Source organism: Elaeis guineensis, chromosome 13 (assembly GCF_000442705.2).
Source record: "Elaeis guineensis isolate ETL-2024a chromosome 13, EG11, whole genome shotgun sequence".
Taxonomy (NCBI): Eukaryota; Viridiplantae; Streptophyta; class Magnoliopsida; order Arecales; family Arecaceae; genus Elaeis; species Elaeis guineensis.
In genome coordinates this window covers 11,134,056-11,161,905 of record NC_026005.2, presented here as the reverse complement: position 1 = coordinate 11,161,905, position 27,850 = coordinate 11,134,056, and the positions used below count along the sequence as shown (strand labels likewise).

Below are 27,850 nucleotides of genomic sequence, written 5' to 3'. Positions count from 1 at the left end.
ATTAAAAATTGACAGTTATGACATATTATATACTAACTTATGGATATTAAAAAATTATTGTGTCTTAATTTCTATATGAATTAAATGGTGTATTGGTTTGTGATGTTTAAAATCAATAATAGATCAACATTGAAGTTCAAACCGACACAACCCATCTAAACCTGTTACAAACCATTAATTTCGATTTCAAACGGTTTATATATAATAAACAGTCAGTAGCTGATTGAATTTTCTTCAATCTGATTGGATTCGATCGGATCAATTTCTCTCAACCTAACCTAATCCAACCCGTCATCCAAATGAGTATTTTATGCAATCATACTTAATATGCCCAAAAGCATTAAATCGATTCATAGTTATGATGTAAATAATTTATATATTTAAAAAATATTATTTCATTTTGTTTGTGTGGAAGAAATGGATATGTATGTAAATTATATTGGTATGTATTGTATAAATATGTGTATGCAAGTTATATATATATATATATATATATATATATATATATATATATATATATATATATATATATATATATATATATATATATGCATAAGTAATTTTGTTTATATAAATGAAATGGATATGTATATATTATATGTACATGTGTATGTGAATTGGATATAGTTATGTACAATTTACAATTGTCTTATGACTATGGTTGAAATCATGATTAATAATTGATAAAATATTAATTTTATGTCTTTATTGTTGCATCTATAAAAAAAGAAATCTTTAAAAAGTATCAAAATATTCTTGCTAGTCCATCAACCCAAGATGGCAAAAAAAAAAAGACTGTAGTTTGAAATCACAGATTGATAGAGTTTATCGATATATGTATTAATGAAGTTGAAGCTGATAATTATCTAGGAATATATTTTAATAAGCTAGGATGGGGCTAATATAATTAAAAAATTTCATGAGAAGATCAGAAATCAATACGACTGTGAATAATTTAAAAATAAATAGGATAATTTGAATGCAAATTGGAGTTTTTGGATGAGACTGGTGGGGAAAAAATAAGGCTTGGAAGGGATCCAATAAGAAACACAAAAGATGCATGATGGGAAAAAAAATATATGTATAAGTAACAGCAGTTTGATGTTTGTCAGATTTTTTATACCATAATTCATATACTACTCCGATTAATTGTTTCTTGTGGGTTTTTGAGGTAACAAGCAGTAAGTTCAAGAGAAGTGGGAGCTGGAGATAAAAGGAAAACACCATCTTATTTCCTTTTTAGTCTCCTGTAGTTTAACCTCTCTGCTAGATTAGAAGAAAAAAAGTTCAAAAAAGAGAAAAATAAAATATAAGATAAAAAATAAAAGAAGATTAAGTCAAGGAAAGACTTAGGGTTTATTTGGTTGGATTATGTTAGATTAAGAGATAATTTGATGATATCTAAAAATTATTTATCTGAAAAATTGATCATAAGAAAACTAATTTTTATCATATACGGTTGATAAAAAAAAATATTTTAAAAAATGGTGGCAAAAAAATATTATTATAGTTAATTAAAGATAATTTTATATTAACATATTTTCAAATTTCAAACAATACTGTCAAATAAATATTTAGATAATAATATTTTTTTTACAATTCATTTGTTAATCATTTATAGCCTGCTTATATAAATATTATCAATATTATCTATTTCAAATATTAAAATATATTTATATGAGTTGATAAATATTTTTAATTAATTATATATATTAAAAATATAATTTTTATTATAAATAAGTATCAATATTTTTTGATATATAAATATATATATTAACATAGGATTTATTTATAATTAATAAATATGTATTAATTATTTATAAATAATTAATATTTACTCATAAATGTATTAATATATTAAATGTACAAGATTTTTTATATTATTAGTTAATATATTCATATAATATATTAATATAATTAATCTCAATTATATTAATGTAATTAATATAATATTAATAGAACATAAGTGAGGTTTTTTTTATCAAAAAAAGATATTTTTTAATTCAACGTGAAAAAATAAATACCAACGTTTTAGTGATATTTATTTATTTTTTTAAAAAAATAGACATAAAATCCATCATTTATTTTATTATCATTATTTTTTTTTCAGATCAAATATCATAATTTGATATGTGATTTATTTTTTCAGATTATCTCTGACCAAATCGGCTCTTCGGGGTTCTTCCCCGCGCCGATGGGTTTGCGATGGACTTCTTCCCTGGAAGCTTTGGAGCAAAGCAAGCCGTCAGAGAATAATTCGCCGATCCGTGGTATTTGTTTACGCCGAAACGGCATGCTTGGGTTTCGTTGGCTTTTTGCCCCCTCTTCCTCCTTTAACGATGCGCGCTCCTGATGATGTCCGCCGTGTCAACATCCGACGCAACCCATTCGGAGTCGTGACTTTTCCTTTTTTTTTTTTTTTAATTATTATTCTTATTTATTTTGGTTGCGGTGGCTTCGCAGCGAAGCTTCATTTTCTTTTTTTTTTTGACTGTAAGGCTTCGCAGCGAAGTTAAAAAGGTCTTCCCTGCTGCTCCGATGTCTCCGTACCCTCCTCCTCCGCCTGCCCCCTCTCGCCTCTCCCGAGGCCCCCCTCTCCTCCTCCGCCGAAAGCCCGTACTCTAACCCTGTCCTTTGCCCGGTCATCCCCCGCCGGAGAGGCGTCGTCGGAGCCGGCGGGCTTGAACATGGCCCCGCGCTCGTCCCACTCTCTCCGATGCTGTCCCTGCGGACGGCGGCTGGGCCTATTGGGAACCAGGGCGGCGGCACTGCTCCGTCTTCGTCCCTCCAAGGCGTCGGGTGCCGGCCCTTCCGATCCAGAGGCAGGAACTCGCGATCTTACGAGAAAAAGAGAGGAGCTTCTTAAGTTCTTGGTGGAATTGTTCGATTTATTGCAAAGTTCATGTAAGTTTGCATGTATTTTTTATTATTGTTAGGCTATCATGGAGAGATTCCATCCTCGGAGGCCGGATTGGTACCAGGAATTGTACGCGAAGGTTCTGAAGAAGTGCATGAGATCCTACGAAGCTAAGGTCAGTAGTAGAGTACCTTCTTTCGCGAATATATGACAGCTATTTAAAGATTTATCCTTTTAAAAATAGAAACTTTGATGTTAAAATAATTGACATTTAAAAATCAATCTTTTGAGTGGCAAAAAATGGAGAGGTTAATAATTAAGGAGAACGTTGGTGAATGGAAGAGCAATCGAATGGTAGTCTGAAAAGTGTTGCCGCTTGAATCTGAGGTCGGCAGACATGCGAGCCGAAGGTTTTCCAGCGAGGGACCTTTTGACGCTTGAGTCAGTCGAATTCTAGAAAGCAATAGAAGAGAGAGTGCAGTGGATAAGATTGCAAATAGATCGGGTTGATCCAGGGTCCTACTTGACTTGACCTGCTTATGCCAGATTTGAACCACTTTAAAAGGCTCGTGGGGCCGGGCTGGGTTCTAAAATTAGATCCTGGATTAGGTCTGGATTTACTAAATTTTGATCTAACCTGACTCCATGTGATTGCTGGATCAATTTTGGATCGTCTGATCTGTGATCCGAGCCGACTTGAACCCAATATATCAGTCACTGATAGACTTAATATGGCAATTTGATTGTTCAGCATGATGAAAACAATGCTAATTGTGACATGGGAGAACAAGAGCATTATGGACGAGAATATAAGAAAAGCTATGTGACACAACCGAAGTTGCAGCAAATGGTGGTCTTGCGAGGTCTTAATTCTTGTCATGTATGGCTTCACAGTATAGGACTTATCACAAACAATAGGACTCATCACAGTTTGTCTTATAGCTATCAGCAGGAGAGTAGGATTCAAAACAGTTTATCTTGAAGCTATCTAGAGGAATAGGTAGGTTCCATCTGGAACCAAGGCAGAAAAATCTATATCTTCAATGCTGTTGGCTCAGGTAGTGCTTGTTTAATGTCATAAATTCCTTGTACAAGGCCTGATTTACCACCATGTGTCTTGGATCTCAATTGGTCAGCAAATGTGAGACCATTCAAGTTCATGGTCCTTTTTGGTTGGTTTATTATCATCGAGAAATGGGTAAGAATTGGGGATTTCAAAACCAAATGAGGTTAATGTTAGTCATCTCCTCCTCATCTTGTTTGTATCTTCATTTATTAATTTATTCAGATGCACTTATTTATTATTGTTGGTCCATCATTTATGTAGTTGTTCTTTTGATTGAATGCATTGCAATATAGCTAGGATCAAGAATTCAGATCCCAACAGGATGTCTCGCGGGATATCGGGATGGGGTACCATCCCATATATCGGGATATGGCCGTCCTGCTAGCGTCCCAACATCTCGATCAAGATCTTGGGACATCCTCTGTCCCAAGTATTGGGATGGGCGAGACGACGACCCATCTTATTTTGTAAAAAAACTGAGACAATCTGTTTTATATTATCTTCTATTGGGTTGGGTTTGAGTCCAACATTAAAATTCGATTAAGAAATTAGATTCGATTAGAATCACTTATGATCCAGTCTAATCTGACCCATTTGTACCCCTTGTGGTGGATGCTTTATCTAGAGACTTACCTGAGAGTCCTTTGATTTTTCCTATTTATAAAGAAAGATTGGTGGTCGTTATCAAGATATGTGGAGTTTGGGCCAACGATCTTTGTCGTACAATGACCACATGGTAACGGATCCCCACATTTTATTGTGATCATAACTGCTTGGATTGTGTGATCATGGTGGAGTGATCCGCCAAGATTATGGTTTGATGCCATTGTGCCATTTAGTTTGTCATGATTCGAGGTGCAGGACTTCGATCTTCGCTAGGGTTACACCACTTCGATTTACTTCATTGTCAGGCAAGTAAATATTCACCACATTGAAAAGATTTTTTTTAATAAGAAAATTTGATAAAGGATTGTTGGGAAGAAGTCAATAAATGATTTTCTAATTTACTCAACATGCAAATCTTAGGTTGCGTTTGGTAGCTGGCAGTCTATCTAGATTGCTGGCAATTTAAAAGGGCCCAACCGGATTACTGCATTTGGTACATTCTTTGGATGGCAATCTGGATTGTCTTGGCAATCCAGATTATCTCTCAGAAGGTAATCCGGATTACCTAAGGGAAGGATGGCTATCCAGATTTTCAAATATTTGGTAGTCTAGCAATAAAATATTTGGACAAAACCGTCCTCATTAAAAAAATAAACTAAATCCCTCTTTCCCTCCACAGCTCCACGTCGAACATGCACCCCCACCCCACTGCCACTCCTTCGGGCCTCCCCTCCCCCCTCCTCGTGCTGCTCGCCTGCGCCACCCGCTGCTTGCCCGCGCCTCCCCCCCAACCCCCCCTCCCGCAACCGCGCCGCCTGCCGTTGCTCCATGCTCCCCTCCCTCCGTCCGTCATGCCTCCTCCATGCCCTGTGGCTTCGCGTCCGGCAGCGGGGATGCGATAGAGTTCCATCCGAGAGAGATACCGCCAGCGGATGCGGTGGAGTTACTCGGAGATGTCCGGGTGCGCCGTGAGGATGGCGGTGGCGGGTAACATCGGGGACACAGAAGGAAGAAGAAGAGGGAAATGGGCGGTGAAAGGAAGAAGGGGGAAAGGGTATTTTGGAAATTTGATGTTACATTACTAATAATCTGATTGTCATACCAAACATGTCAATAAAGATTCCTAGTAATTTTACTGCAACATTATCTACGTGTACCAAACATAGTAATCAATATTACTGACAATTTAATGATGGCAATCTATCCTGTAGGTAAACCAGATTATCTTTTAAGATTGCCTGACGATGCACCAAATGCAACGTTAGGAAAATGGTTGGATTTCCTTCTTCCAACATAATAATATTTCATGAAAACATGAACACATTGGAGGATCGCTTGCCCAACCTCAACTGAGTTAGATGGTTTCCACATATTTTTGTTGTTGATTAGGTTGTTTCATGTTATTTCAACTTCAATGAGCTAAACAAATTCATGTTCGTACCTAAAGCGGGACTTTTATCAAGTTTTAGGCATATAACCATCACTTTCTTGTTTTGATGTGTGTAGGAGAATACAAGTCAAAGGTTCTTTTTTCTAAAAAAAAATTAAATGGGTTTTTTGGATATCCAGCTACAATAGCCGTATGACGTCTCATACATTGCAAGAAAACATGAAGACTTTAACTTGACTGGGAAGGGCAATGTGCTTTTTAGCATACATTAAAATGCAGTAAATCAGTTTGTTTTTGGTTGGCCAGCATGCATACAATCAGTTGTAGCCTTAATGTTCATAGGTAATAACAGATAATAAATGATACAAGTGTGCATGCATCGAACGTATTTGCACTATATATACAACTAGAACTATATATTGTCTAAAACTCTAGGAGACCCTTTTGAGTTGTATATTTTGCATCACAAATGAAGCTCAACTATCATTGTCTTATGCCTGCTTTAAGTGTTTTGTTCTATTCTTACACTTGTCTTGCATATTGATGCTAGATCGGATCAATTTGGTTTTGCTTCATGGATCCTCCTGTGTAATATGTCATCATCCTCTATTGACACATACTTCTCATAACTTCTTTTTATGCAATTACTTTTAGAGCTTATTTGGTTTGCAGGAAGAATTTTCACTCACTGGAATGTTTTTTATGGGAAGCCGATTCCTTGGATTATGATGCTTGGAAAAGTAGTTTTGGCATGTTCGGTTAACCATGGGAAAGTGGCACATTCCAGAGTGGCTTATGTTTGGTTGAGCACTATTTTTTTTGGAAAAGCTATATAAAATACCTATTATATCCTTGATAAAAGAAAAGATCTTACTCCATTCTATTCATGACTTTAAGGAAACTTTTGAAGAAAAAAGATCACAATTCTCAACCTATGGGAAAGCAAAAAAATCCATGTCTCACACGGGTTTTTCTTTCTTATGAAACATAAAAATTTATTTCTCATGGGAATGCCATTTTTTAATCTCTCTCCTTTGAAAACTCCAATCAAACAAGAAGGGTTTCTTCATTTTCTTGTTGACCACACTTTCCCCCTTCTCTTCCCCCAAAACAAACAAGCCCTTAGGTTTTCCAAGGCTTTCCTTGCCTTTTTGATGATCATTATGTTTATCCAAACCCTTTTTACCAATGGTACATCATCTTCACATCATTTAATTCCACATGAACTAACTGTCCTGGTTGATTCTACCGCAGTTTATAATGTGGGTGTAAATGCACCTCTTTTAGTCCTCTAATTTAATCGTTTCCAGCACTTCCTTTCTTGTTGTATGATACATAGAATGGGCATATTTGCAACATTTGTGTTCCTATCTTTCGTTATTCCCCAACATACTGACTCATACGAAACTGCTTCTAAACTTTCCTATATAATATTTATGAGAGATTACTGATATTGTTGACTTCTATTCATCATTCTTATTTATTTCCTCCTCCATTTTGGTGAAGGTTGCAGCCTACAAAGCAAAACTCTTTTCTCAGTTGACAGGAAAGAGTAAGAAAATACTGGAGCTTGGTGTTGGCACTGGTGCTAATTTCAAATACTACGCAAGTGCGGTAGATATTAATGTCATAGGAGTGGACCCTAATAAAAAGATGGAGAAATATGCTCAGGCAGCAGCTGTAGCAGCTGGGCTACCATTAACGAATTTTAGTTTTATGCAAGGGGTATGATACTTTCTGTCAAATATCTTTTTCAACTTCATTATTTATATCCCTGATTTTAGGATTTTGCATTGATGGCTAGAATCCCATATAGTCCGGCTGAGCTAGCCTAGTTGCTTACATTTTCTATTCAAGAGCTGTTATCATTTTCCTTTCTTTTCCATGTTTGCACCAGATTTTTTTTTTCCGTTAATGTTATGCTGTTAAAGTGGTCATTTTATTGGTTATATCTCTAACATTTCTTTTATTTTGAGCAGTCCCACACATGTTTAGGATATTCTTCTTTCACTTCTTAGGTGCTTATGGCTGAGAATGATCTGTTGCAATATTGCCTGTAATTTTACACATCACTTGCAAATTAGATCAATATACATGTAATCTGGCATACATTATATGAATCTGGTCATACAAAAAATTGCATCTGAAGATATTGAGAGAGTTGATTCATTGTCAGTTTTAGGACACACGTACAATGGTGGATTGGCCTAAAAGTTTCTGGGTGTCTGAGGCTTGTGAAGTAATAAAAGGAGACTTGCAGCCTTGAGGTGTTCATTTACCCACATGAATATTTTGTTAGCATATGTTACTCAGAGATAGGTTACTTAAACTGTGCATGGCAAAGGAATTTTTATTCTGTACTTTCTTCTGGAAATTCCTTTTTTAACCAATAGAATTTTTAAGTATAGCAATTTTTTAATGCTAAGGAGTTACAAAGAATTTATGCATGAAGAGCTCCTGCTTGTTACTATATGCATGTTTTTCCCATGAAAGGTGGAAGTTTAACATAATAATTGTGATTTTTTTTTAGAAGAAACTAGATTTGGGATGTGATCTATCATTTATTTTAAAGTAGCTGGAGTATATTAGGCAATCTATCATAAAATGGTCAATATGTTCTGAAATCTTAGATGTTGACTTGAAAAAAGTACGAAAATTTCTGGCTACCTGCAAGTAAAAAAATTGCGCACATGCTGTCTAGTATAATTTGTGTTTATTGATGGTTTATAATGCCGAAGATATATAGGTTTAATCATGATGTCGATTGTATTAGTTAGTCTTGGCTTTTTTTTTTTTTGGATCTTTAAAGCTAAAGCAACGTATCTAAAAATTTTGCATGAAAGTTTAGTTTCAAAAGGCAGAAAAGGCAACCATCTACTAACATTTATTTTAATTACTTGTACCCCCTTGGTGAAGTTGGTTTCTGTGCTAAACGTTTAGAATTTATAGCTTTTCAATTTTTTAATAGACTTCTATGTTGTTTTTTCAGAAACATTTATTGTCAGTCCAACTCTAATGCAATGCATTGCTTTTTATTTTGTGAGAGTTAGTTGCTTTAGGAATTCAAGTCCATACTTCTGTGTAGGTTGGGGAATCTTTACCTGTAGGAGATGATACCATGGATGCAGTGATTGGTACTCTGGTTTTGTGTTCTGTCACAGACATTGACATGGCACTTAAAGGTATATATAAATTCCTTGTTCCTTTCTAAGGTCCATGTTTAACAGCTCTTTTATTGTGCACCTCTGATTTTGCATCATAAAGATGTGTAGTGTGTGTGTGTGTGTGTGTGTGTGTGTTTGTGAGTGAAAGATAGAGATGATAGGTTGACCTGCTTTTGGTGCAAGAATTCTAGAATGGGGACACTGAAGATGACTTCTATATCATCAGTTAGAAAAGAATGATTTGGAGAGACTTCCTATATCAGAAGTCCTATCCTTGGATAGTAACTGCTAAAGAAGTAGAATCCATACAATTGGCCTAAATTGGCAGTATGAGGCTTGTTGATATTGTTTCTGCTGGTGCCGAACCTACAGAAAACAATAATATATGTAGGTGACAACATAGTTCCAGAACTGTAATGTTTTTCTTTGTCTAAGGTCTTTCTTATCTCGGGGATGAAACTTATACCTCCAATTGTGTTTGGAAAGGTGTCAATAATGAACCATGTGTATCTTAAATGGTAGTTACCCAGGAAGTAAACTTCTGGAATTAGCTCTCTAAATGTGTCTACATGATTGTATAAGTTCATTATATAATATAATTACTCAGATGTCTTTGGATTTCTTTTACCTATTTACACCTTATATGAAGCTAACTGCACAAGCTATATGATATTAGCATTTTTGAAGCTTGGATTGCTAGTTAGCTACTAGTAAATTTTTTGATATAACCTGCCTTGGAAATTTTAGTTTGCAAATCAGAATATTTGTTGACAATGTCTAGCTGCTATTCCAACAACAGAAAATGATTATTATATTTATAATAATGTTTATGTGGTAACGTGCCAATCTGGTATGCATATTAACTTAAGCATATAACTTTGCATCTGAGTTTTGTTACTTTGGTGCTGAATTTATTTTTAGTTAAAAAAAAAAAAAAAAATCCCATGCTGTAACTACTGGGCCAAAGCAAAATTGTTGTTCTTTTTGGTGCTTAATTTGAACTAACATGCATTTTCCAAATCTAGTTTCTTTTGATACCATATTCAAATGCTGGCATGTTCAGTCTAGAAGATACATACATATTTGGTAACCCTGTGCTGCCAAATGGACTAATGCTTCTATCTAATAATCGAAGGGTGTTGTGTCGCTTTCAAATGTTAAACTTGTAGTCCTTTAGCATTTAGTGCTCTAGATACTGATTTATCACGAACGCATGCAGAGATTAAAAGGGTGTTAAAACCAGGCGGTCTTTTCTTATTCATCGAGCACGTGGCTGCGCATGGTATTTTTCAGAACTTCTTACCAGACTGATAAGCAGTTCAACTAAGATCTTACAGTTTTGTGTATTGTTCTTGTTAATGGAGTTTCTCTTGCAGATGGCTCTCTTCTCCGATGCATGCAGAGCATTCTTGATCCACTCCAGCAGTTCGTTTCAGATGGGTGTCACCTGACAAGGGAAACCGGGAAGCTAATCTCCGAAGCTGGATTCTCAAGTGTGGACCTCAACATGACAGTCCTGTCATCCCTCTCCCTTATAGGTCCCCATGTATACGGAATAGCTTGCAAATAACATCTCCATAGTTGTTGCTCTCTTTTTGGTTGCTTGTAATGTAGTAGAATGCTTCTCTTCCTATTGAAGGAGATACGACAATGCCTCTTGAATGTCCAGTATTTTTCTGTGGCAAGCGGACCCAATTCTCTTTTTAGAAGAATCACCTACCTGAACCTTTTTTTTTTTTTTTTCCCGAAGATATGTACTAGGTGATAAGAGATCAACTGATCTAGAGTTTTGGGTGTGTCGTCCAATAATTGAATTCAGAATCTTTTGTTGCCGAGCAGAGAGATGTGATAACTGGATCCTGTTTGATTCAATAAATACATTGAGTGAAATTTAACTTTTTCATTATACGTTGCTCACAATTTCATTTTAAATGACTTAGAGGAATTCGCTTGTAGAATTCAGCATTTGGGCTATGGAAGGCAGTTATGGCCGAAGCGAGTTCTTTCTTTCCTCTTTCTGACATCCAGAGGGCTCGTCTTCTGGGACCGAAAGAGCCTCCGCCACAGCTCACAGCAAGAGCGGTGTGTGATTAGCAGCGTTTCCCACGCGTGGCATACCGTATGTGGGCCTTCGACGCGGGTCTCTTTCTTGATTCAAAGGTTAAAATAGCTAGTGGTGGGTTCAAGGAGCCATATTAGCTATGGTCGTATGTGATGAGTTTGGAATGTGGGATGCGCATGTCATAAGTTGAGAGGGGGTTTTGTTATCTTGGTATCGAGAAGTTGATGGAGAGGGAGTTTGTTATCTTGGTATCGAAAATAAAGCAGATAGTACTATATTTTAGGAATTGCTATGATGCATTTTCATATTTTTCTCAAAAAAGAGAAAAAGATCAATCTTAGCTGTTTATTGTTTAGGGTTGTAGTAAAAAATTTAAGTTAACCAATATCCATCCAATCCAAATCAATCTCCCTTCCAACCCAGTTATCCTTGTCATGGAGAACACCAGATAAGAGAAAGTATGTTCTCTGTGTTCCCAAAGTTTCCTTGTATGTCATTGAGGAGCCCTATAGGAACGAGGACTATCTCTGCTCTTTTATCTACCTATTAACAGCAATAGCACTATATAAAAGAAAGGACTAATCTCCATGATCATCTCTATGCCCCGGCCTTACATATGATTTTCCCCACTTCTATGTTCTTGATGCCATCAATCTTCTTGCATTTCATTGGATAAATTTTTATCATTTTAGGTTAATGTAGGTTGAGTCAAGTTTGAATTAGATCGAGTCTAGATATAACATATAAAATCTCAATCTATTCTTGACCCCATCAAATACTTGGCGATCTCTTGATCCGTACCCATATACAAATTGATATTCATAATCCGATCGAAACTATTAGACTCATAGCTTAACCTATTTTCAGTACTCAAATTATACTTGGTTTAATTTAACATGCTTAACCGGATCTTTACAATTTATTGTCACATTTCTAACTTGATTCAAACAACTAGTATTTCTTTCTTTCTTTATTTTTTTGAGTGAAAGAGAGGAAGACCCTCTATATTATAATTATTTAGATCCTACTACTCTACAATCAAGATGCACCATCCAAGATTTAGACTTAAAACTTGGATTGTGAAGCAAAAAGGTATGAACATTGGAACAACTTTGTTTCATTACTCAAAATATTCTTATTTCACCCAACTTGAGTCAGCCAACATCCTGACCCATATCTATTTGTTAAAGGTTTTTGTTTGTTTTTGGAGAAGGTTATCGGGTTACCTTCTTGGGCAAAATCAACGGTCCAGATCACGTCTCTCGTGTCGTACAACCCATAAATCGTGCGCGAGTCGCACCGTTCCTCTCGTTCTTCCTCCTCCCTATAAGCCAAAGGAAGCCGCTAGATCTCCTCGTCGGACCCCAATCCTCTTCTCAAACGCCAACCAAAGAAAAAGCCCTGGGGAAAAAAATTAATCCCCAATCCCATCTCCCCAAGCTCCAAAGCCCCGAAATTTGTTCTCCCTCCCGGACCATAACCCTAAATTCCATCGAAAGAGAGCAAGAATTCTTCTCCTCCGCCCTTGGCTTGCTTTTTTCATCGCAGCCCAAGGAGGAGCTGGGGTTTCGGAAAGTTGTTTTTTTTTCCAAGCCCTAACCCTAAATCTTGCGCCGTTATCTTGTTTTCTCTCCTTCGTCCGTCATAGCGGCGGAAGGTGATTTAGTAATCGGGAGCTAGGGGGAGATGTCTTCGACCTCGGGGCAGCCGCAGTTCCGGTACACGCAGACGCCATCCAAGGTGCTCCACCTCCGCAACCTGCCGTGGGAGTGCACGGAGGAGGAGCTCGTCGAGCTCTGCAACCCCTTCGGCAAGATCGTCAACACCAAATGCAACGTCGGTGCCAATCGCAACCAGGCTTTTGTCGAATTTGTAAGTAATTCCGTGCAAAAAGAAACAATAAACTTCTTTTTTATGAGCTATCCAGCAATGATCCAATTGGATTTGTGTCGTGAATTTCTCTTTAGGTTTTACATGTTATCTGATGTCTCTGATTGTATTGGGGTACAGGGATTTGGCAAGATGGCCATATCTCATGTCTGTAGCTTTTGATGACATAGAATCGGTGAGCCTAATGGATGGGATCAGGGAAACAAGAAAATCAAGAGTCTGTTTTTCGTGAGGGTGAATATTCCAGGAATGAAGTCCATGATCCTTAGATACAAATTCTATGTTTTTATTGGTATTGCTGTAAATAATGGTGCAATGCTTGATAAAGGTAGATGTGCTGCTTTTCAGTGGAAGTTTAGGTGGTCGTCTTGTACTTATTGGCTTTTAGAGAGGGTTGAGAAGAACCCTGCTGCTTTCGTTTTGTTGCTTGCCAAGCTGCCAAGAAGGTTTACTTTTTTTGTAGAGCTGCATTAAACAGAAAGACTTCATGCATAATTCTAATCACTTTAGAAGAAATAAGTTGGTGTAGACAAATTATTAAATTTATTTCTGCTTCTATTATCTGAAAAATAATATAAAATGTTTTGGTGAGCCTAGATGCCCAGGAGGCCTTAAATGCAGGATGAAGGGTTAAAAGGGGGTGTTCGTGTCATCCATCAAATATACAATCATACTGGGAACCCACCTCAGGATACTTCCCTGGATGTTCTTAGCTTAAATTTTGGTTTTCATTTTTAATGTATGACTTGTATAGTTTATAGTTTTGCAACCATTTCTTAAACTTCTTATTTCATTTTGCACTAGGCACAAAGCTGACAAAGCGAGGAAGTATATTTTCTGTGTTTTTCCTGTCAGATTGTAATTTCTTTTTAATTCCTTTCTATATTGGTTGCTGTAACATCACAAATTGTTGCTTTTCCTTTTTGTTCTTATTCATGGTTTTCCTGCTACGTTGTACCCCTATATTGTTGAGGTTGTTTTGAGTTTAGTTGTTTGCATTGTTATTGATGAAGCCTTTTGCATTCAGATAATGTATAATTTGCTATTTTTTAGAATTCGACTTTTATTTTGTATTCTCACTCAAAATTTCATGGTATTCACATTTATTTATATTTAGTAACTTTTCCCCTCTTTCAGGCGGATCTTAATCAAGCAATTTCAATGGTCTCGTATTATGCTTCTTCATCTGAGCCTGCACAAGTTCGTGGCAAAACTGTTTATATACAGTATTCAAATAGGCAGGAAATTACAAATAATAAGAGCTCTGGAGATGTTGCAGGGAATGTCTTACTTGTCACTATTGAAGGTGTTGAAGCTGGCGATGTTAGCATAGATGTCATTCATCTGGTTAGTCCTATTTGCCGAGATTCTTCTTTATAAAGAGACCCATTTAGCTATTATGGTTATCATCTTTAAGTAGTGCACTTATGGTTGATTGGACTGTATTAATGAGTAAAAATGTGTGGAAATTTGTCACTTGTATTTTTTGGAAACCAAGATGGTCTTGCTTTATCCTTTTGACTTTTCGTGACGTTCTCTGCATGGATCAGCAGGTCCATGTTAACATGAAGATATGCTTGTTGTCAACCTACTGCATTGGGAGAGATGCAACGTTTCTTGATATCTCTTTCTTTTGACCAATCCATTTAGAGCTTTTTGAACCTAGACCTGAGAGAATGGTACTTTCTAACTGTACTTTATCATCATGCCTCGTTGGAGTTCTATGGCAAAGTTGATCTGAATGGACTGTTTTAGTCGTCAAATTTTCAATACCTAGAAATATGACAGTCCTCATGAATGTTATATACATATATATATGTATATATATAATGCATGTTGTGGTGGGCTTGCAAGTTCTTTTGTGCTTGACAGTAATTTGTCAAATGCTTTTTTGTTAATCTGTTCTTCACAACTGAAGTATTTAATTTACAGGTTAAATTTCTGGTTGCCAGCATGATTTGGCTATGCTTCCTCTTTAATGGCATATTCGTTGGGTGCATCCATTTTTTCCCTCATTTAATTTGTTTTTTCTGATGGAGGTGTTGAAAATAAATATCTCACGCATCATGTCCATCCTTTAAATATCAATCACACTATATATGATGCTTCTAGAGTTTTGATGAATGCCATGCTCGGCCTACATGCCCCCCTCTGCCCTTCAAATGAGATCAACTAATAGTTTCTTGTGCGCAGGGGGTGTTGGAAAAAGGGAGGGGGGGGGGTGTTGCACCTAACATCTGTATTGTTTGTTATTTTTTGTAAAAATATTTTGTGCAGTAATCATATTCCATCTTTGTCTTTTAGGTGTTCTCTGCCTTTGGATTTGTGCACAAAATTGCTACCTTTGAAAAGGCTGCTGGTTTTCAGGTACAAACATAGCTATCTGGGGAGAGTATTTTATATGACCTAAAGGCAGTCCCTTACCCTGGTATTTGAACTTTTCACAGGCATTAATTCAGTACACTGATTCAGAAACTGCTTCAAATGCAAGAAATGCCTTGGATGGAAGAAGTATTCCAAGGTTCCACTTAATTTTTGTTCATTTAAAATACAAATTTGGGATGCAAGGTTCGATTTTCTTTTCTTGAATGACATGCTGATTGAACTTGAGATTTCCAGATACTTACTTCCGGAGCATGTTACCTCTTGCCACTTGCGTATCTCATTTTCTGCACACACGGATTTGAATATCAAGTTCCAATCACATCGTAGCAGGTAAATCAGTGCAACCAATCTATGAGTGCTGGTTATGTTTTACCCCATTCTTGCTTTTATATTAATTGATGATTTGATTCATTGCGCTATAATGTTTCCTGAAAAGTCATGCTGCTTCATATGAGTTATTAGTTCATTTTCCTTTTGTAATTCTTCTTGTCTCATGAGCATGAAGATGATCTATTCCTGCAAGAAACTGTTGTATAACATGTTTTACGCATTATTACATCTTTAGCTGAAAACAAAAATGAAACATTTTAGATCTGCTTTGAGAAATATATTAAATTATGTTAAGATAGTTCTGTGTGTACCAATATTGCCACAACCTGGTCATTTTCAAATCACCCTTATTGCACAATCAGATGCAACTTTTTGAATATCAACAGCCCACCTACTTCCTACCTGATTGTGTGGTATGGTGCAACTTATGTTTCCATAATTAAACGTGTAATATGTTTTTGTAATTATAAATAACTATATGGAAAATTCTGTTTCATGTTGATTTGTAAATCACCATTCTCTCTTTAATTACTTGTGTTATATGTGTCTGTGTTTTTCTTGGGACAAAGCTTAGTTTATGTTCAGACAGTTCTGTGCATACAAATGCTGCTATAACCTTGTCACTTTGACATTGCCCTTATTGTACAAACAGGCCGAGTCTAGAATATTGACACCCCACCTGCTTCTGTAGTGATTGTGCAGTATGGTGCAGCCTTTGTAATTGTTAGTTATCTGTCAAGTGTTTCAGTAGTGTGCTTATATATCAGTGTATGCTTGAACCTTGCTAATTTGGTAATACCTAAGCTCATGGCTACATTGCCAAAGGTCATAAGGAAATCTATGCAGTTGCATCAATTGCTACATGAGATTCATGTCAACTGCTAATTGATTGAACTTTATAAGATTGGCTCTTCTAGATCTTAGATTTCTGACAAGTGTTGTAGCAAATACTTATCCAGTGAGTCGTCAAAGAATATTAGTTTTAATGTTATAGGGTGGGGGCTGATGAATACTTTTGAGGAATGCTTGACAATCTTTAATACGTAAGCCGATGAACATATGGCTTGTTTAAGCATGTAGCTTGAAGGACCTTTAGTCAGTACCCTTCATATACTTTGTGCTTGTTACGGCTTTTACTTTGTTTTGCTATGCCCAAAGTTTTTGGATTTTCTGATGTTGGGAAGCATGACCTATGGGAACTTGAATAGTATATTTTAAGAAGACAGATGTGATGTACTTAGCCTCATCTTCTGGCATGATGAAGCCACTTATGCAGATCAGCTTTCATGTAACAAGTCTCTCAAGTTGGATCTTACCAATTACAGGCCTACCATATATTACTGGTGGGGCCATTAAGTGCAGGAAAAATACCACTTTAGCATGGGGTTGCATGTGAAATATAAAGAGTATAACAATAATTTGGTAATGTTGGTTAAGAGCTGTTTTCCTTGTTAGGGTCCTTTTGTTCACTGTGCAAATTTTTCCATGAGTGTGATAACTTGTGGACTGCAAGAGCTAAGAAACTGCCTGGAGAGGCGTAGATAATTCGCTTAACCTGTTTGGATACATTAAAGTGGTTTTGTTTATTATAGGCTTTCCAGGGAATTTCCAAATGCTAAAGTCTTCCTGCCCCTTTTATATCTTTAAATATGTTTCTGCATGGTGGTGGTGAAGTCAAGGAAAACTGGAGGAACAAATGGGTATGAAGCAAAAAATAGATCTCACTTCTTAAAAGCGTGGAAGTCATGTTAGTCATAGAAATGTCACATTTGGCAAGTTGAATGCATATGGATCTTTTAACTTGCTGCTAAAGAGTATGAAGTGGTGCATACCATGTTTTTGAGCAGTAATAATCCTTTTATGGCCAGATGTATTTTTCTTTCTTTTACATAAATGATGTTTCTGGAGTTTCAAGTGATGATGGTGGTTGTGATGCTATGTGCCTGTAAATACCAGTGGAGACCAGGCACGCGGAAGGGCTTGGGTTTTGTGTTTAAGGTTCGGGAAGAAAGGAAGACTTTGGAGATGGATGTTGCGACAGCATCTCAATAATCTTGCACTTACTGATGCCTTGGCCCTCTAAGGGATCATGCAAAAAAGAAGGGATTTTAAATGAACCACTTGTATAAAAGTTATTATAAGATATAAGTTCATCACTATTTTAGGTTGCGTGTGGTGATTATATTGGGTTAGAATGCACTATGCTGTTACACATGCTCTGCCTTCCCCTTTACATTAGCATCTTACTTTCTCAACTGCTATATTTTCTGCATTTGCATGTGATTAGTTTTGTTTCAAACTAGATCGTCCTAACTTTTTGGTTGATTGTGCAGGGATTACACAAACCCTTATCTTCCTGTAAACCCCTCGGCTATTGAGGGAACTTTACAGGTGACTTCTGTGTATTAGAATTATTCACCGCATTTTCCTTCTTTTTGTGGTGTACTCATCAGTAGTTATTTGCAGCCTGCATTGGGTCCAGATGGAAAGAAAAAGGAGCCTGAGAGTAATGTACTTTTAGCTTCTATCGAGAATATGCAATATGCTGTGACAGTCGATGTTCTTCACAAGGTAAGATGCTTAATATATTTTTAAATATTAATTTTCAGTTCTATATTGAAGTACAGACAAATAATAAATTTGGCACTTCATTTTTAGGTGTTCTCGACATTTGGTACTGTGCAGAAAATTGCAATTTTTGAGAAGAATGGTGGAATGCAGGCTTTAATTCAGTATCCTGGTAGGGATGTTATTTGCATAGTATTTAATATATCTGGTATCAATTTCATACAATAATTGTGAATATTATGCTTCTGTTGGATGAGAAGCATGTTTCTTATGAAAATTTGTTTGAGGTTTTTACATGATAATTAAACTGATATTAGGCACACGCTATGGTAAGGTATGAGCTAATAACTATGCAGTTCTAGTCGGACATGCTTGTGCTCGTGCTCATGTTTGCAGGAAGGCATGCATGCATGCATCATAACAGATGATTCTGATATGCTGATACACATGCATGTGTAAATTTTGTTGATTCATTTTTTGTTGTTTTTTTTTTTTGTAAGCCATGGTAGTACTTGCAACATTTGCATGATATTTTTTGTCTATTTGTTTGGTCTAAAAATCTTTATGTTTGTTTAGAGTCTGAATGACATCTTATTAGCCTTTTTCAGAAGTTTTTCACCTTTTATAATTGTTCTCCTTTGGGGAAAAGGGCATTTGGGTTGTGTTTGGTTTATTTGTCCCAGGATGTTACACATTCTTAAAAATTCTTGCTATCTGTGACAAATTCCCCTTTCTTTAAGCCTTTCCAAGAAATAAGGGGCCAATGTATGCTTAGTTGTTAAAGCATGCTGCCATGCTGGGTTCAGAGAAATCTACTTCATAGAACCATTTGTTTGGTAAGGATTACAATGTGAATAATGGAAAGGGTTTTTACTTTAGCCAAAATTTTAAAAAAGAGAAACAAGGCTTGTTAATGCTGGCAACCCTTCGGAACCTCATATGCAGTGTCACACATTTTCAATGAAATCCTAGCTTTTATAATGATGTGAAACCAATTCCAATATGATAGTGAATTTAATGATCTGGAAGTTAAATTCAGGGACTACTATTCCTGGTAAATGAACTGGAAGTTAATTTAGATGCAAAGAGAATTTATGGGAGCCATGCCGTGTATACAGGTTGCTGAAAATAAACATCAGATGATAATTAGCAGACAACTAAATACAGTCTGTGGACAATATAGTGAAAGTTTCCATCAATTAGAAGAATTTGTGATGATTGTTGTCCATTCTTTCAGTGTGAGCTGACCACAACTCTCTGCATGGTCCAATCTTGTTCCTGTTCCTTGCTGTTGCAGCATGTATGGCTGCCCTCCAGCTGAATGCTTCCCTTGGGTTGAGGGTGTTGCTTACAACAAGGACTTCCAGGAACTATTTTAAGGGTTAATATGAATAAGAATCTCAAAGATTAATTTCAGAGGGATTGGAACAAAGCATATCAGAAAATTTTGTAGCTCATTGAAATCAAAAGGGATTGCAAGGTGATAAATTTGCATCATCATTTGGTTGCACTTGTGGAGGTTCAGCAGAGGAATAAAGGAAATATTAAAGCTTCAAGAAAGGAACGAGGAGGTCCTTTGGAACAGCAGACCTGGCCAGTGCCTGTAGGCACTGGTTCCAGCCAGGCAGGTACTCCGATAAAGCCTGCTTTGGATGGATGAGGCTGCTGCCACGTCAAACACAGATGGAAAGCTTAGTTTGCTGTGATTGGATTGAAAACAAGAAATGAAAACTGAAAACAATAACAAGAATGCAATGAAAAGGAAGATGAAGAAAGCTATGGTCTCTGGTCTCATGTTGGTGGCTGGGGACTAGCTCCCAGGGATTCACACCTGCATTCACATTTGACCCACAACCACACAAGGAAAAGAAAATAGCTTCATTGAGAGAAGTGCAGACGCTATATAAAATGGAAATAGAGGAACAAGCCAACCCATATGAAGGGTTGTTCCTTCTGCAATGCCCAAATTTCCCTTTTGCTTCTTAAGCATGGTGACTAAATTATTCACTTAAACTCATCTTATTTCACACTAAAACTAAACAGTAGGGACTAAACAAAAAAGAAACTAAAACATGTAGTGAAGACTTAGTAATTTCATTTGGGCTCCAAAGATGCGCTATGATGATGTTTGGTGATGCATTTGACATGCTATAAGGACTCCATCAGATGCTCTGATGATGTTTAATGGTGCGTCTGATATGCTATGATGACTCCATCTAAAGGTTTGGGAGCCTCCTCAAGAGCCTAATATGAGCTTGTAATCCTTTGCGATTTCCATAAGATGTTAAAATCATATTCATGTGTAACTATGCATAACAACATTTGCTTTTTTTTGGTGAAATAATCAGCGCCAATACGGAATAAGCCATGAGGGTGGATATGTACCGTGCTTGTTCATGCTTAGGAGATGCCATGCTAAATGTTCTAAGAATGTATCCTGCCATCTGTACAAGCATTTTTTAATCCTTGCTACCTAGTCTCATCTTTTGATCTGCCTCTCTCCAGACCCTTCTCCACAAACAAGATCATGTGAAGTCCCCTCAGGTTTTCACATACATATTAATTGATTCTGCCATTTCATCCTTCACAACTCCTATGCTTTCACTTAGTTCTCACTTTCAAGCCAAATCTTATTATCACAAGCCAGAATCTGAGATCTGTTTTCACATTTATGCATAGGACTAATCAGATGGTGGTTGGGTCAAGATTAATAAGCCATTACATCTGTTTAGCTGTTCAGATGTTTGTATAAATAGTTAAGGTGGTCATTGGTTCAAATAATCATTCAAAGGGTGAACTGATGCTTGACCAGGGAAAAAGTGTTGTGGGATTGAAGAGGTGATTTGTGTAGTGATCAATGAATTGGAGTTTTTAATCCATAACTGCTAAATTTTGACTACTTTTGAATAAACTGAGTATATTCGATGATTTTTTGTGGTTTAATCTTTTATTTCCATTAACGAATTCATATTGTTCATTTTTGTATGCACATATGTATGTGTTTTCTTTTTCTTTTTTTTTTTTTTTTTTTTGTGTGTGTGTGTGCTGAGATTCTAAATGTAGCACTGAGCATCATGGCAATTGCCTCAGCTTGAGAGTTTTTTCTGTAAAATGGCCAACCCTTGTGTTCAGACGTGAATTGGTGCCCTTATATTTTGAACATTTTTTTATAATGATAAATCTTTATCTATTTGGTATTTCATTATGGTGAGAAAAATCATGCATGCTTATTCTTCCAAGTAAATGGTACGGTTATGATTCCGAGTCGCTGTTCTTTCAGATGTAACAACCGCGGCAGTTGCCAAAGAGTCTTTGGAGGGACACTGCATCTATGAGGGTGGTTATTGTAAGCTTCATCTGTCATACTCTCGTCATACTGATCTCAATGTAAAGGTACAAATATGATTTTTTGGGTTACATAAAGTAATAAGAACTGTTAAAACAAGCTAAAAAGTGGGTTTAGAGGAAGAAACCTATGGTGTCCATCAGGAAAAAGAACAGTTGGGTTCTTGATGTCCATTTGTTGACTGTCCAACTGCGTATGTTTCTTGACACCTTATTTTATTTATATATTGCTCTTCTTGTGGTTGATGATACACCATTGTGTTTTCAGGCACATAATGATAGAAGCAGAGACTACACGATTCCAGAGACAGGTATGCTTACGATGCCCCAAGCTCCTGGTTTGCTAACTGGTGCCGCTGGTTGGCAGGCTAATCACCAGGCTGCAACCATGTATGCGGGTAATGCTGTTGGTGCACCGGCGCCAGGTCCCAATGGGCAAATGCCCACTTGGGATCCTAGCGTACGGGGAGGGGCCTATGTCGCGGCTCCAAGCACATACCCGGGACAAACATTTGCACCGCCCCCTGTTTCCCATTACCCTGCTTCAGCAGCCATCTCTAGTGCTCCAGCTGAATCACTTCAAGCTTCACAACCAATGCCTCAGTATGGTCTGCTGCCAAATGCACGGCCACCTACTACTGCATCAGCTGGTCAGCCTCTGTATTACCCTTCGTAAGCTGTATCTCCTCTGACATCTTCTTGCCTCCTTTGCATCTGTTGTTGCAAGTATTCAATGAGTTTATTCTATCAATGATCTGATGGTACTTTGAAATGACTCTTTTCGCTGTATGTTGGTGGTTTTCATCAGAGATGCTTTGTGTAGCTTGGAAACAAATTGCCCTTGTTGAATGTTGCCTTATCCCAATTTGTCCTACCTTCTTTTCTCAGAAAATGTGGTTGCATTCTTCATTGTTGGCATTTGATAGCGAGTATTTATGTTGCAAACTAGGCTTTATAATGATCATATTCAAATAGATAGGTGTATTAGAAGCAATGCCATTCTGCTGTCTCATTTTTTTCCATCTCGTCATTATGTTCTGCAGTCTAAACACCATTGAATGAGGAAACGCTGTAATTCTTTCCGTCCTGAAATGTTTGAAGCAATTTTTTCTCTATGTCAGCTAGCATGACTACGAATTTCTGCAACAAAGAAAAAGGAATAGAAAAACCTCCATCGGTATTGCACTTCCAATCTTTTGAGAATGTAGGTGATGAATGTCTCTAGGATCATGGCCACCTTTTTGGACGTAGGAATCTCTAATGATGACGAAACATAGCAGGTCTCCAACAAAAGCCCGTGATGTGGCTACCAGACGCGATCAGCAAATCGTTGTAGCTAGACCCTGTGGGTTTCGTGGTTTCCCTTTGCAATCACTCGAGACTCCATTGTGTGCTGTAAACTGCTTCTGTGAGTTCAGGAAGAGGCCCGGGATGGAGGAAGTCAGCCGTAACGGGTCCGTATGCTGTCTCTTTGATTTGAGTAAAAAGGTTGGTTATCTGGGTCGTTTAATCCAATCGTAGCCTCACGCTAAGCTTTGAACCATTAGAGCCAGGTTCCATGGAGTGTTATAACGGTATCCACTTTTGGGCCCCGGAGGCAGATTTTAGCTTGGGATTTTAGTCGTTGAGGATCTTGAGGAAGTCTTGCATATCGTTGACGTGCTTACGGCTGGAGTTTCCTAACTGCCGAGCGTCCAGCGTGATGTTTGGAGATGATTTTCCTGAGGCAAAGATTTGGAATTCGTAAAAAATGTGGAATTTTTACCAAAAGATGGAAACACCATGGCTTGCCATAAGATCGGGAAAAGCAACTTGAGGATATTAATTTATTGAAATATTTCTTCAAAAGAAATATGACGTAGCTAAGAAAAATAAACTATAGTCAAAATATCATGGCTATTTTAAAAATTATGCACCAAATTAATAATCAGTTTCAATAAGTTTTGATTAGTTCACTTATTAAAGGTCTGTTTAGTTGCGAATCATTTATTTAAAAAATTGGGTGCAAAAAAATATAATTTTTACTATATTTGATTGGTGAAAAAAATGACTTCAAAAAATGACATTAAAAAAAGATTACTATATTTGATTGAAGCTAATCCTCTACAAGAATATGATAAAATTTATAAATATGATTTTCAATATAAAATATTTTTTTAACATTAAGAAAGTATTATTATCTCTAATTATTTTTTATATAATAATTATAATTGCATAGTCTTTTGCATAAAGCTATCAGCATCTTCATTTTTTTATAAAAAATTTTTATTAAATAAATTTTAAAAAAATAAAAATAAATTCAATGATTATATATATAGCTTCATTGAGAATATTTTTGTCAAATATAAATTACTACTACTCAAGAAGTTATCAAATATCAATCCTAATGGTATTTATTTTATTTTCTCTTTTTAAAAATAAACATAGGATTCATCAATTTTTTTATCATTTCTCTCTTTTATTTTTTACATCAAATATGGTAATCTAATATGGGATTTATTTTTCTATACGAGATTAACCTCAACTAATTGAACCCTAACATCTTGATTGGGAGAGAAGAATCAGAGAGAAAAGAAAAAAATAGAAGAGAAAGCTAATATTTTCTCTTGATTGAAAATTTTTTCACCAAATAAAAAAAAAAAAAAAGAGAAACATATGCAATACAAACCCTCTTAAATCTATAATTTTTTTCTCCACCAAATCAAGCGGATTTGGAGAGAAAGGAATTAGGAGTCTAATGAATGTTTTATAATTCCTATCATACCTCTCTAATAATGAAAAAAATTAATATTACATTTTTATTCTAGGACTTATTTCAAACCTTCTATCTGATTGAGACTTCTATGAATGAAAAAAAAGGAAGCCGCTTGAAGCCTCCTATCAGATTGAGACTCTTGTGGATGGAAACAATCAACGAAAACACAAGAAAAGATGGAAAAAATTAAAAAATGTCCTTTTCTCAATTAGATTTTTTTTTTTTAAATTTTCACTCATCTTTTTGGAGATTTGTGGGGAAGGAGGGCATTCGAGGGAGATGGAGGGATTTCTTTCTTTTCTTTTCTTCTTTGCTTCCAACCAATGGGGAGAAATTATTTTTTTTTCTTTTTTTAAATTTTCAAACAAAAAAAATATATATTTTATTTTTTTTTACTAATATTTTTTTTTTTCCTTCTCCAAACACGCAATCAAGATGTAAGAGTAATCTGGGAAACTATTTTACCAAGAGAAAAAAATGGATCTCCTGCGGTCTGTGACTTTTTTCAGGAGAATATTATTACCGCTGGATGGGAGTTGTCGGATGGAGGACAAATTATTTGGTGGACTTAGTGTGAAATCTTAGGTAGATTCATTTCATTGTATGATGAAAGTATTAGCTGGATTCAACTAAGATGATGTCACTTTACGTCACGATCACTTAATAATTACTCCATATGTCATCAAAGATTAGTCAAAACCTAGTACCAAAAAAAAAAAAAAGATTAGTCGAAAGTTGGTACCAAAAGAAAGATTAGTCAAAACTGGTTGCTTTGGTCATTTTCGCCTTCTTGCCGCCGTTTTCATCTTCCTGATCTATTGTATAAATTCTTGCTGGAAATCCCTTTTATGGTTTTGTTGCACCTGAGATAACCTCTTTTTTTTTTGTTTTTTAATGGAATAAAAAGCCAATCTCTCAAATATAGCACTTCATCACTGGTCACGGGTACGTAGGGAAGAAATCACTGGTTACTAGCAAATAGTAGTTGATACAGTCAATATAATTCTCCACCTCGTAAAACGAAGGAATTAATCACTGGAAGACCTGTAGCCGCTGCCTACGGTTGTGATAGAGGCATATCGTTTAACCCGTGGCTTCTGTGAACCAGAATGTTTTATCGTTGTGGCAAAACCAAGTTAAAACTGCGATTAATTAGTAGTTGTTGAAGAGAGTACTGGGTGGTAATTATGAGCAAGCTGCCAGTATATACTCTTAATTTATGAAAGAAAATTTCAGGAACACACTCTTTCCTACCCTAAGAAGGTAGAGGGCAGCCTGTCCTACCGTCTTGCAGTCTTTGTGATATAAAGCCATGAAGGTTTCCCACCGACGGATTTCGATCGTTAAAGCTTTGCACGGACAAGTGCACGTTTAGCATGCCATTATGACTCCCTGCCAGTCTCTAAATTGACCTGGCGGTGCGTAGGTAATATGCAGTGCTGGTCTTAGTTGTGTGTCATATACTCCCCCTTCTTGCTCGCGTAATTGACCAACGACTTCACAATTTGCGAGGGAAGCAGCGAATCCGTATGTGGTAGGCGACGACCTTTATGCCGACAGTGTGGGAATGGATACGTTCCGTCAACTTGTCACAGTAATGTGGTGATGGAGCCGGTGAGACAACTCCATCACCATTTAATGGCACTGGCTTAAGCGAGGTGAATGCTTGAATAAAGAAGATGCTGGGAGACAAGGCTTAGACCAGCAATGGACACCTAGCAAGAGTTGTCTCCTTCTATGGGATGGTGATACAAGGAGGACAGCCCATGTGAATTGATGCTTTCGCCTATGGGGATATGCCATCCTATCCAAATTAGGTGTGGGACTAAAAACTGGTGAAGAGTAGTAGTAGTATTTCACATTTATCGCTTCATTTTCAAACACTTCGTGGCTTTCGACAGTGTGCTTATTTTTTTTTCAAACATTTATGCCCTGGACCTTATTTGGCTCATGCTAATTGGTATCCAATGTCTTCTGAGTAGAACACGTTCTTCTCGGTTAATGCCACGCAAAGAACTCTTCGAGAAAACAACCAGACATTAGATGGTACGCTATAGATGTCATAAGCTCTCCAGCTAGCAAATTAAGATCGCAACCGTTTGATCCTTTCTATCCCTTTCGGAGGAGAAATTATTTGTTAGAGCTGCTCTACCATGCAGACTTAAGGACCATCCAATAAAAGTTGTTATATTGTCTATTATTGAAAAAAGATTTATTGTTATCCAAGTTTGGTTGAAAATTTTAAATGAAAAAAAAATTAATCGTTACATGATTAGCTAGTTGACAATTTTTACTGTTTCCCATGGAAAAAAGATTCACTCACTTTGGATGATGTGATGATGTTTTATTGGATGGTCCAAACTCCACATGCTATAACGGCTCTAACCGGTGATTTCTTCCGAAAGGATCACCAAAATCTTATGATTAAGAAAGCCATTTTGACTCTGAAAAAGAAAGAAGGCCATTGGCTGGATCAAGGTAAAAGGAATAGAAAATGAGAAAACTACTACATTCCTTTGGCCCATTCTTTTGTAGGTAAAAGATTTACCCATGAAACTATATTTTTTTGGGTAAGTATTTCTCAGGTAACATTTAGACAGGAAAATAACTTACCTATGTTCTTTTATACATGGGAAAGTGGCTTTGAAATCTGTTACCCATGTTCTTTTGCATTATTACTTTCTCGGGTAAGTTGCTAAACTTTATCCATATTTCCCATAATACCCTTTATGCTTCTGAGTTATTAGGCATTAACGATAGAGGCATCGGAAACGAGAAAAAGAATATTTTAGGAATAAAATTAAGAGATCACTTTACCGGTTGATGGAAAAATCATTTAGCCATCCCCTGGATGGGCAAAATTTTCCTCCTATTTCATGGGTAAATGCCACCCATGAAAAATAATTTACCCATCTTGAAATCTGTGAGAACATGGGTAAGTTGGTCAATAGGAAAGTTGACCAACTTTCCTATGATATTTACCCACAAAAGAACGAGCCCTTAAAGTGGGTTTGAGTTGGACTCTGCCCGCTATCCCTACCTCACCACATCTCTATCACAAAACTATGTCACCTTCCTCCACCAATGTCAGATAAAATTTATGCTGGTGTGACTAGCTGGACGCGGTTGGCTACAGGGAAGGGTATCTTCTGTCAGGACCTACCAATTTCATGCATTTATGGCTTTTTCTCTCGCTCAATGTTTTCCAATGTCATTTCCTTTGAGAAAATGTTTTTGAGACCTTTTCTTCCTTGGGTTAGTGTTGTATGCCTATGGTGTCTTAGTAATTTCATTTAGAAGATGCCCTGCTCCATATTGGCATCCAAGGCTTTAGATTCCAACTCTTTTTCTTTGTTTTTGGTGTTCTATATAGAAGGTACCAATTCCTGAGGAAACCATTATTCTTATAGTGAAGATTGGATACTTGATTCC

At 36.6% G+C, this 27,850-nt stretch overlaps 2 protein-coding genes across 4 annotated transcripts; both read left to right on the top strand.

Moving 5' to 3' along the window:
- Positions 1–2,472: 2,472 nt before the first annotated feature.
- LOC105056624 (uncharacterized) lies at positions 2,473–10,989 on the top strand. The gene is made up of 6 exons (XM_019854510.3): positions 2,473–2,822; positions 2,937–3,032; positions 7,426–7,644; positions 9,005–9,101; positions 10,303–10,365; positions 10,460–10,989. Exons 1-6 carry the CDS (start codon positions 2,688–2,690, stop codon positions 10,651–10,653), a joined length of 804 nt encoding a protein of 267 aa, XP_019710069.2. The 5' UTR covers positions 2,473–2,687; the 3' UTR covers positions 10,654–10,989.
- A 1,471-nt stretch (positions 10,990–12,460) lies between these two features.
- On the top strand, positions 12,461–22,537 carry LOC105056622 (polypyrimidine tract-binding protein homolog 1). 3 transcript variants are annotated; one of them, XR_012136151.1, is made up of 10 exons: positions 12,461–13,017; positions 14,173–14,382; positions 15,340–15,402; positions 15,483–15,556; positions 15,655–15,750; positions 18,084–18,141; positions 18,217–18,321; positions 18,409–18,490; positions 21,599–21,857; positions 21,932–22,132. XR_012136151.1 is itself a non-coding variant. In XM_010938879.3 (10 exons), the coding sequence occupies exons 1-10, from the start codon at positions 12,832–12,834 to the stop codon at positions 22,337–22,339; spliced, it is 1,395 nt and encodes a 464-aa protein (XP_010937181.1). In that variant the 5' UTR covers positions 12,461–12,831; the 3' UTR covers positions 22,340–22,537. The 3 variants fall into 3 exon arrangements, 2 of the variants coding, with proteins under 2 accessions (XP_010937181.1, XP_019710084.1); XM_010938879.3 differs by having other exon boundaries at positions 21,599–21,711; positions 21,932–22,537; XM_019854525.3 differs by having other exon boundaries at positions 21,599–21,664.
- The last annotated feature ends 5,313 nt before the right edge of the window (positions 22,538–27,850 follow it).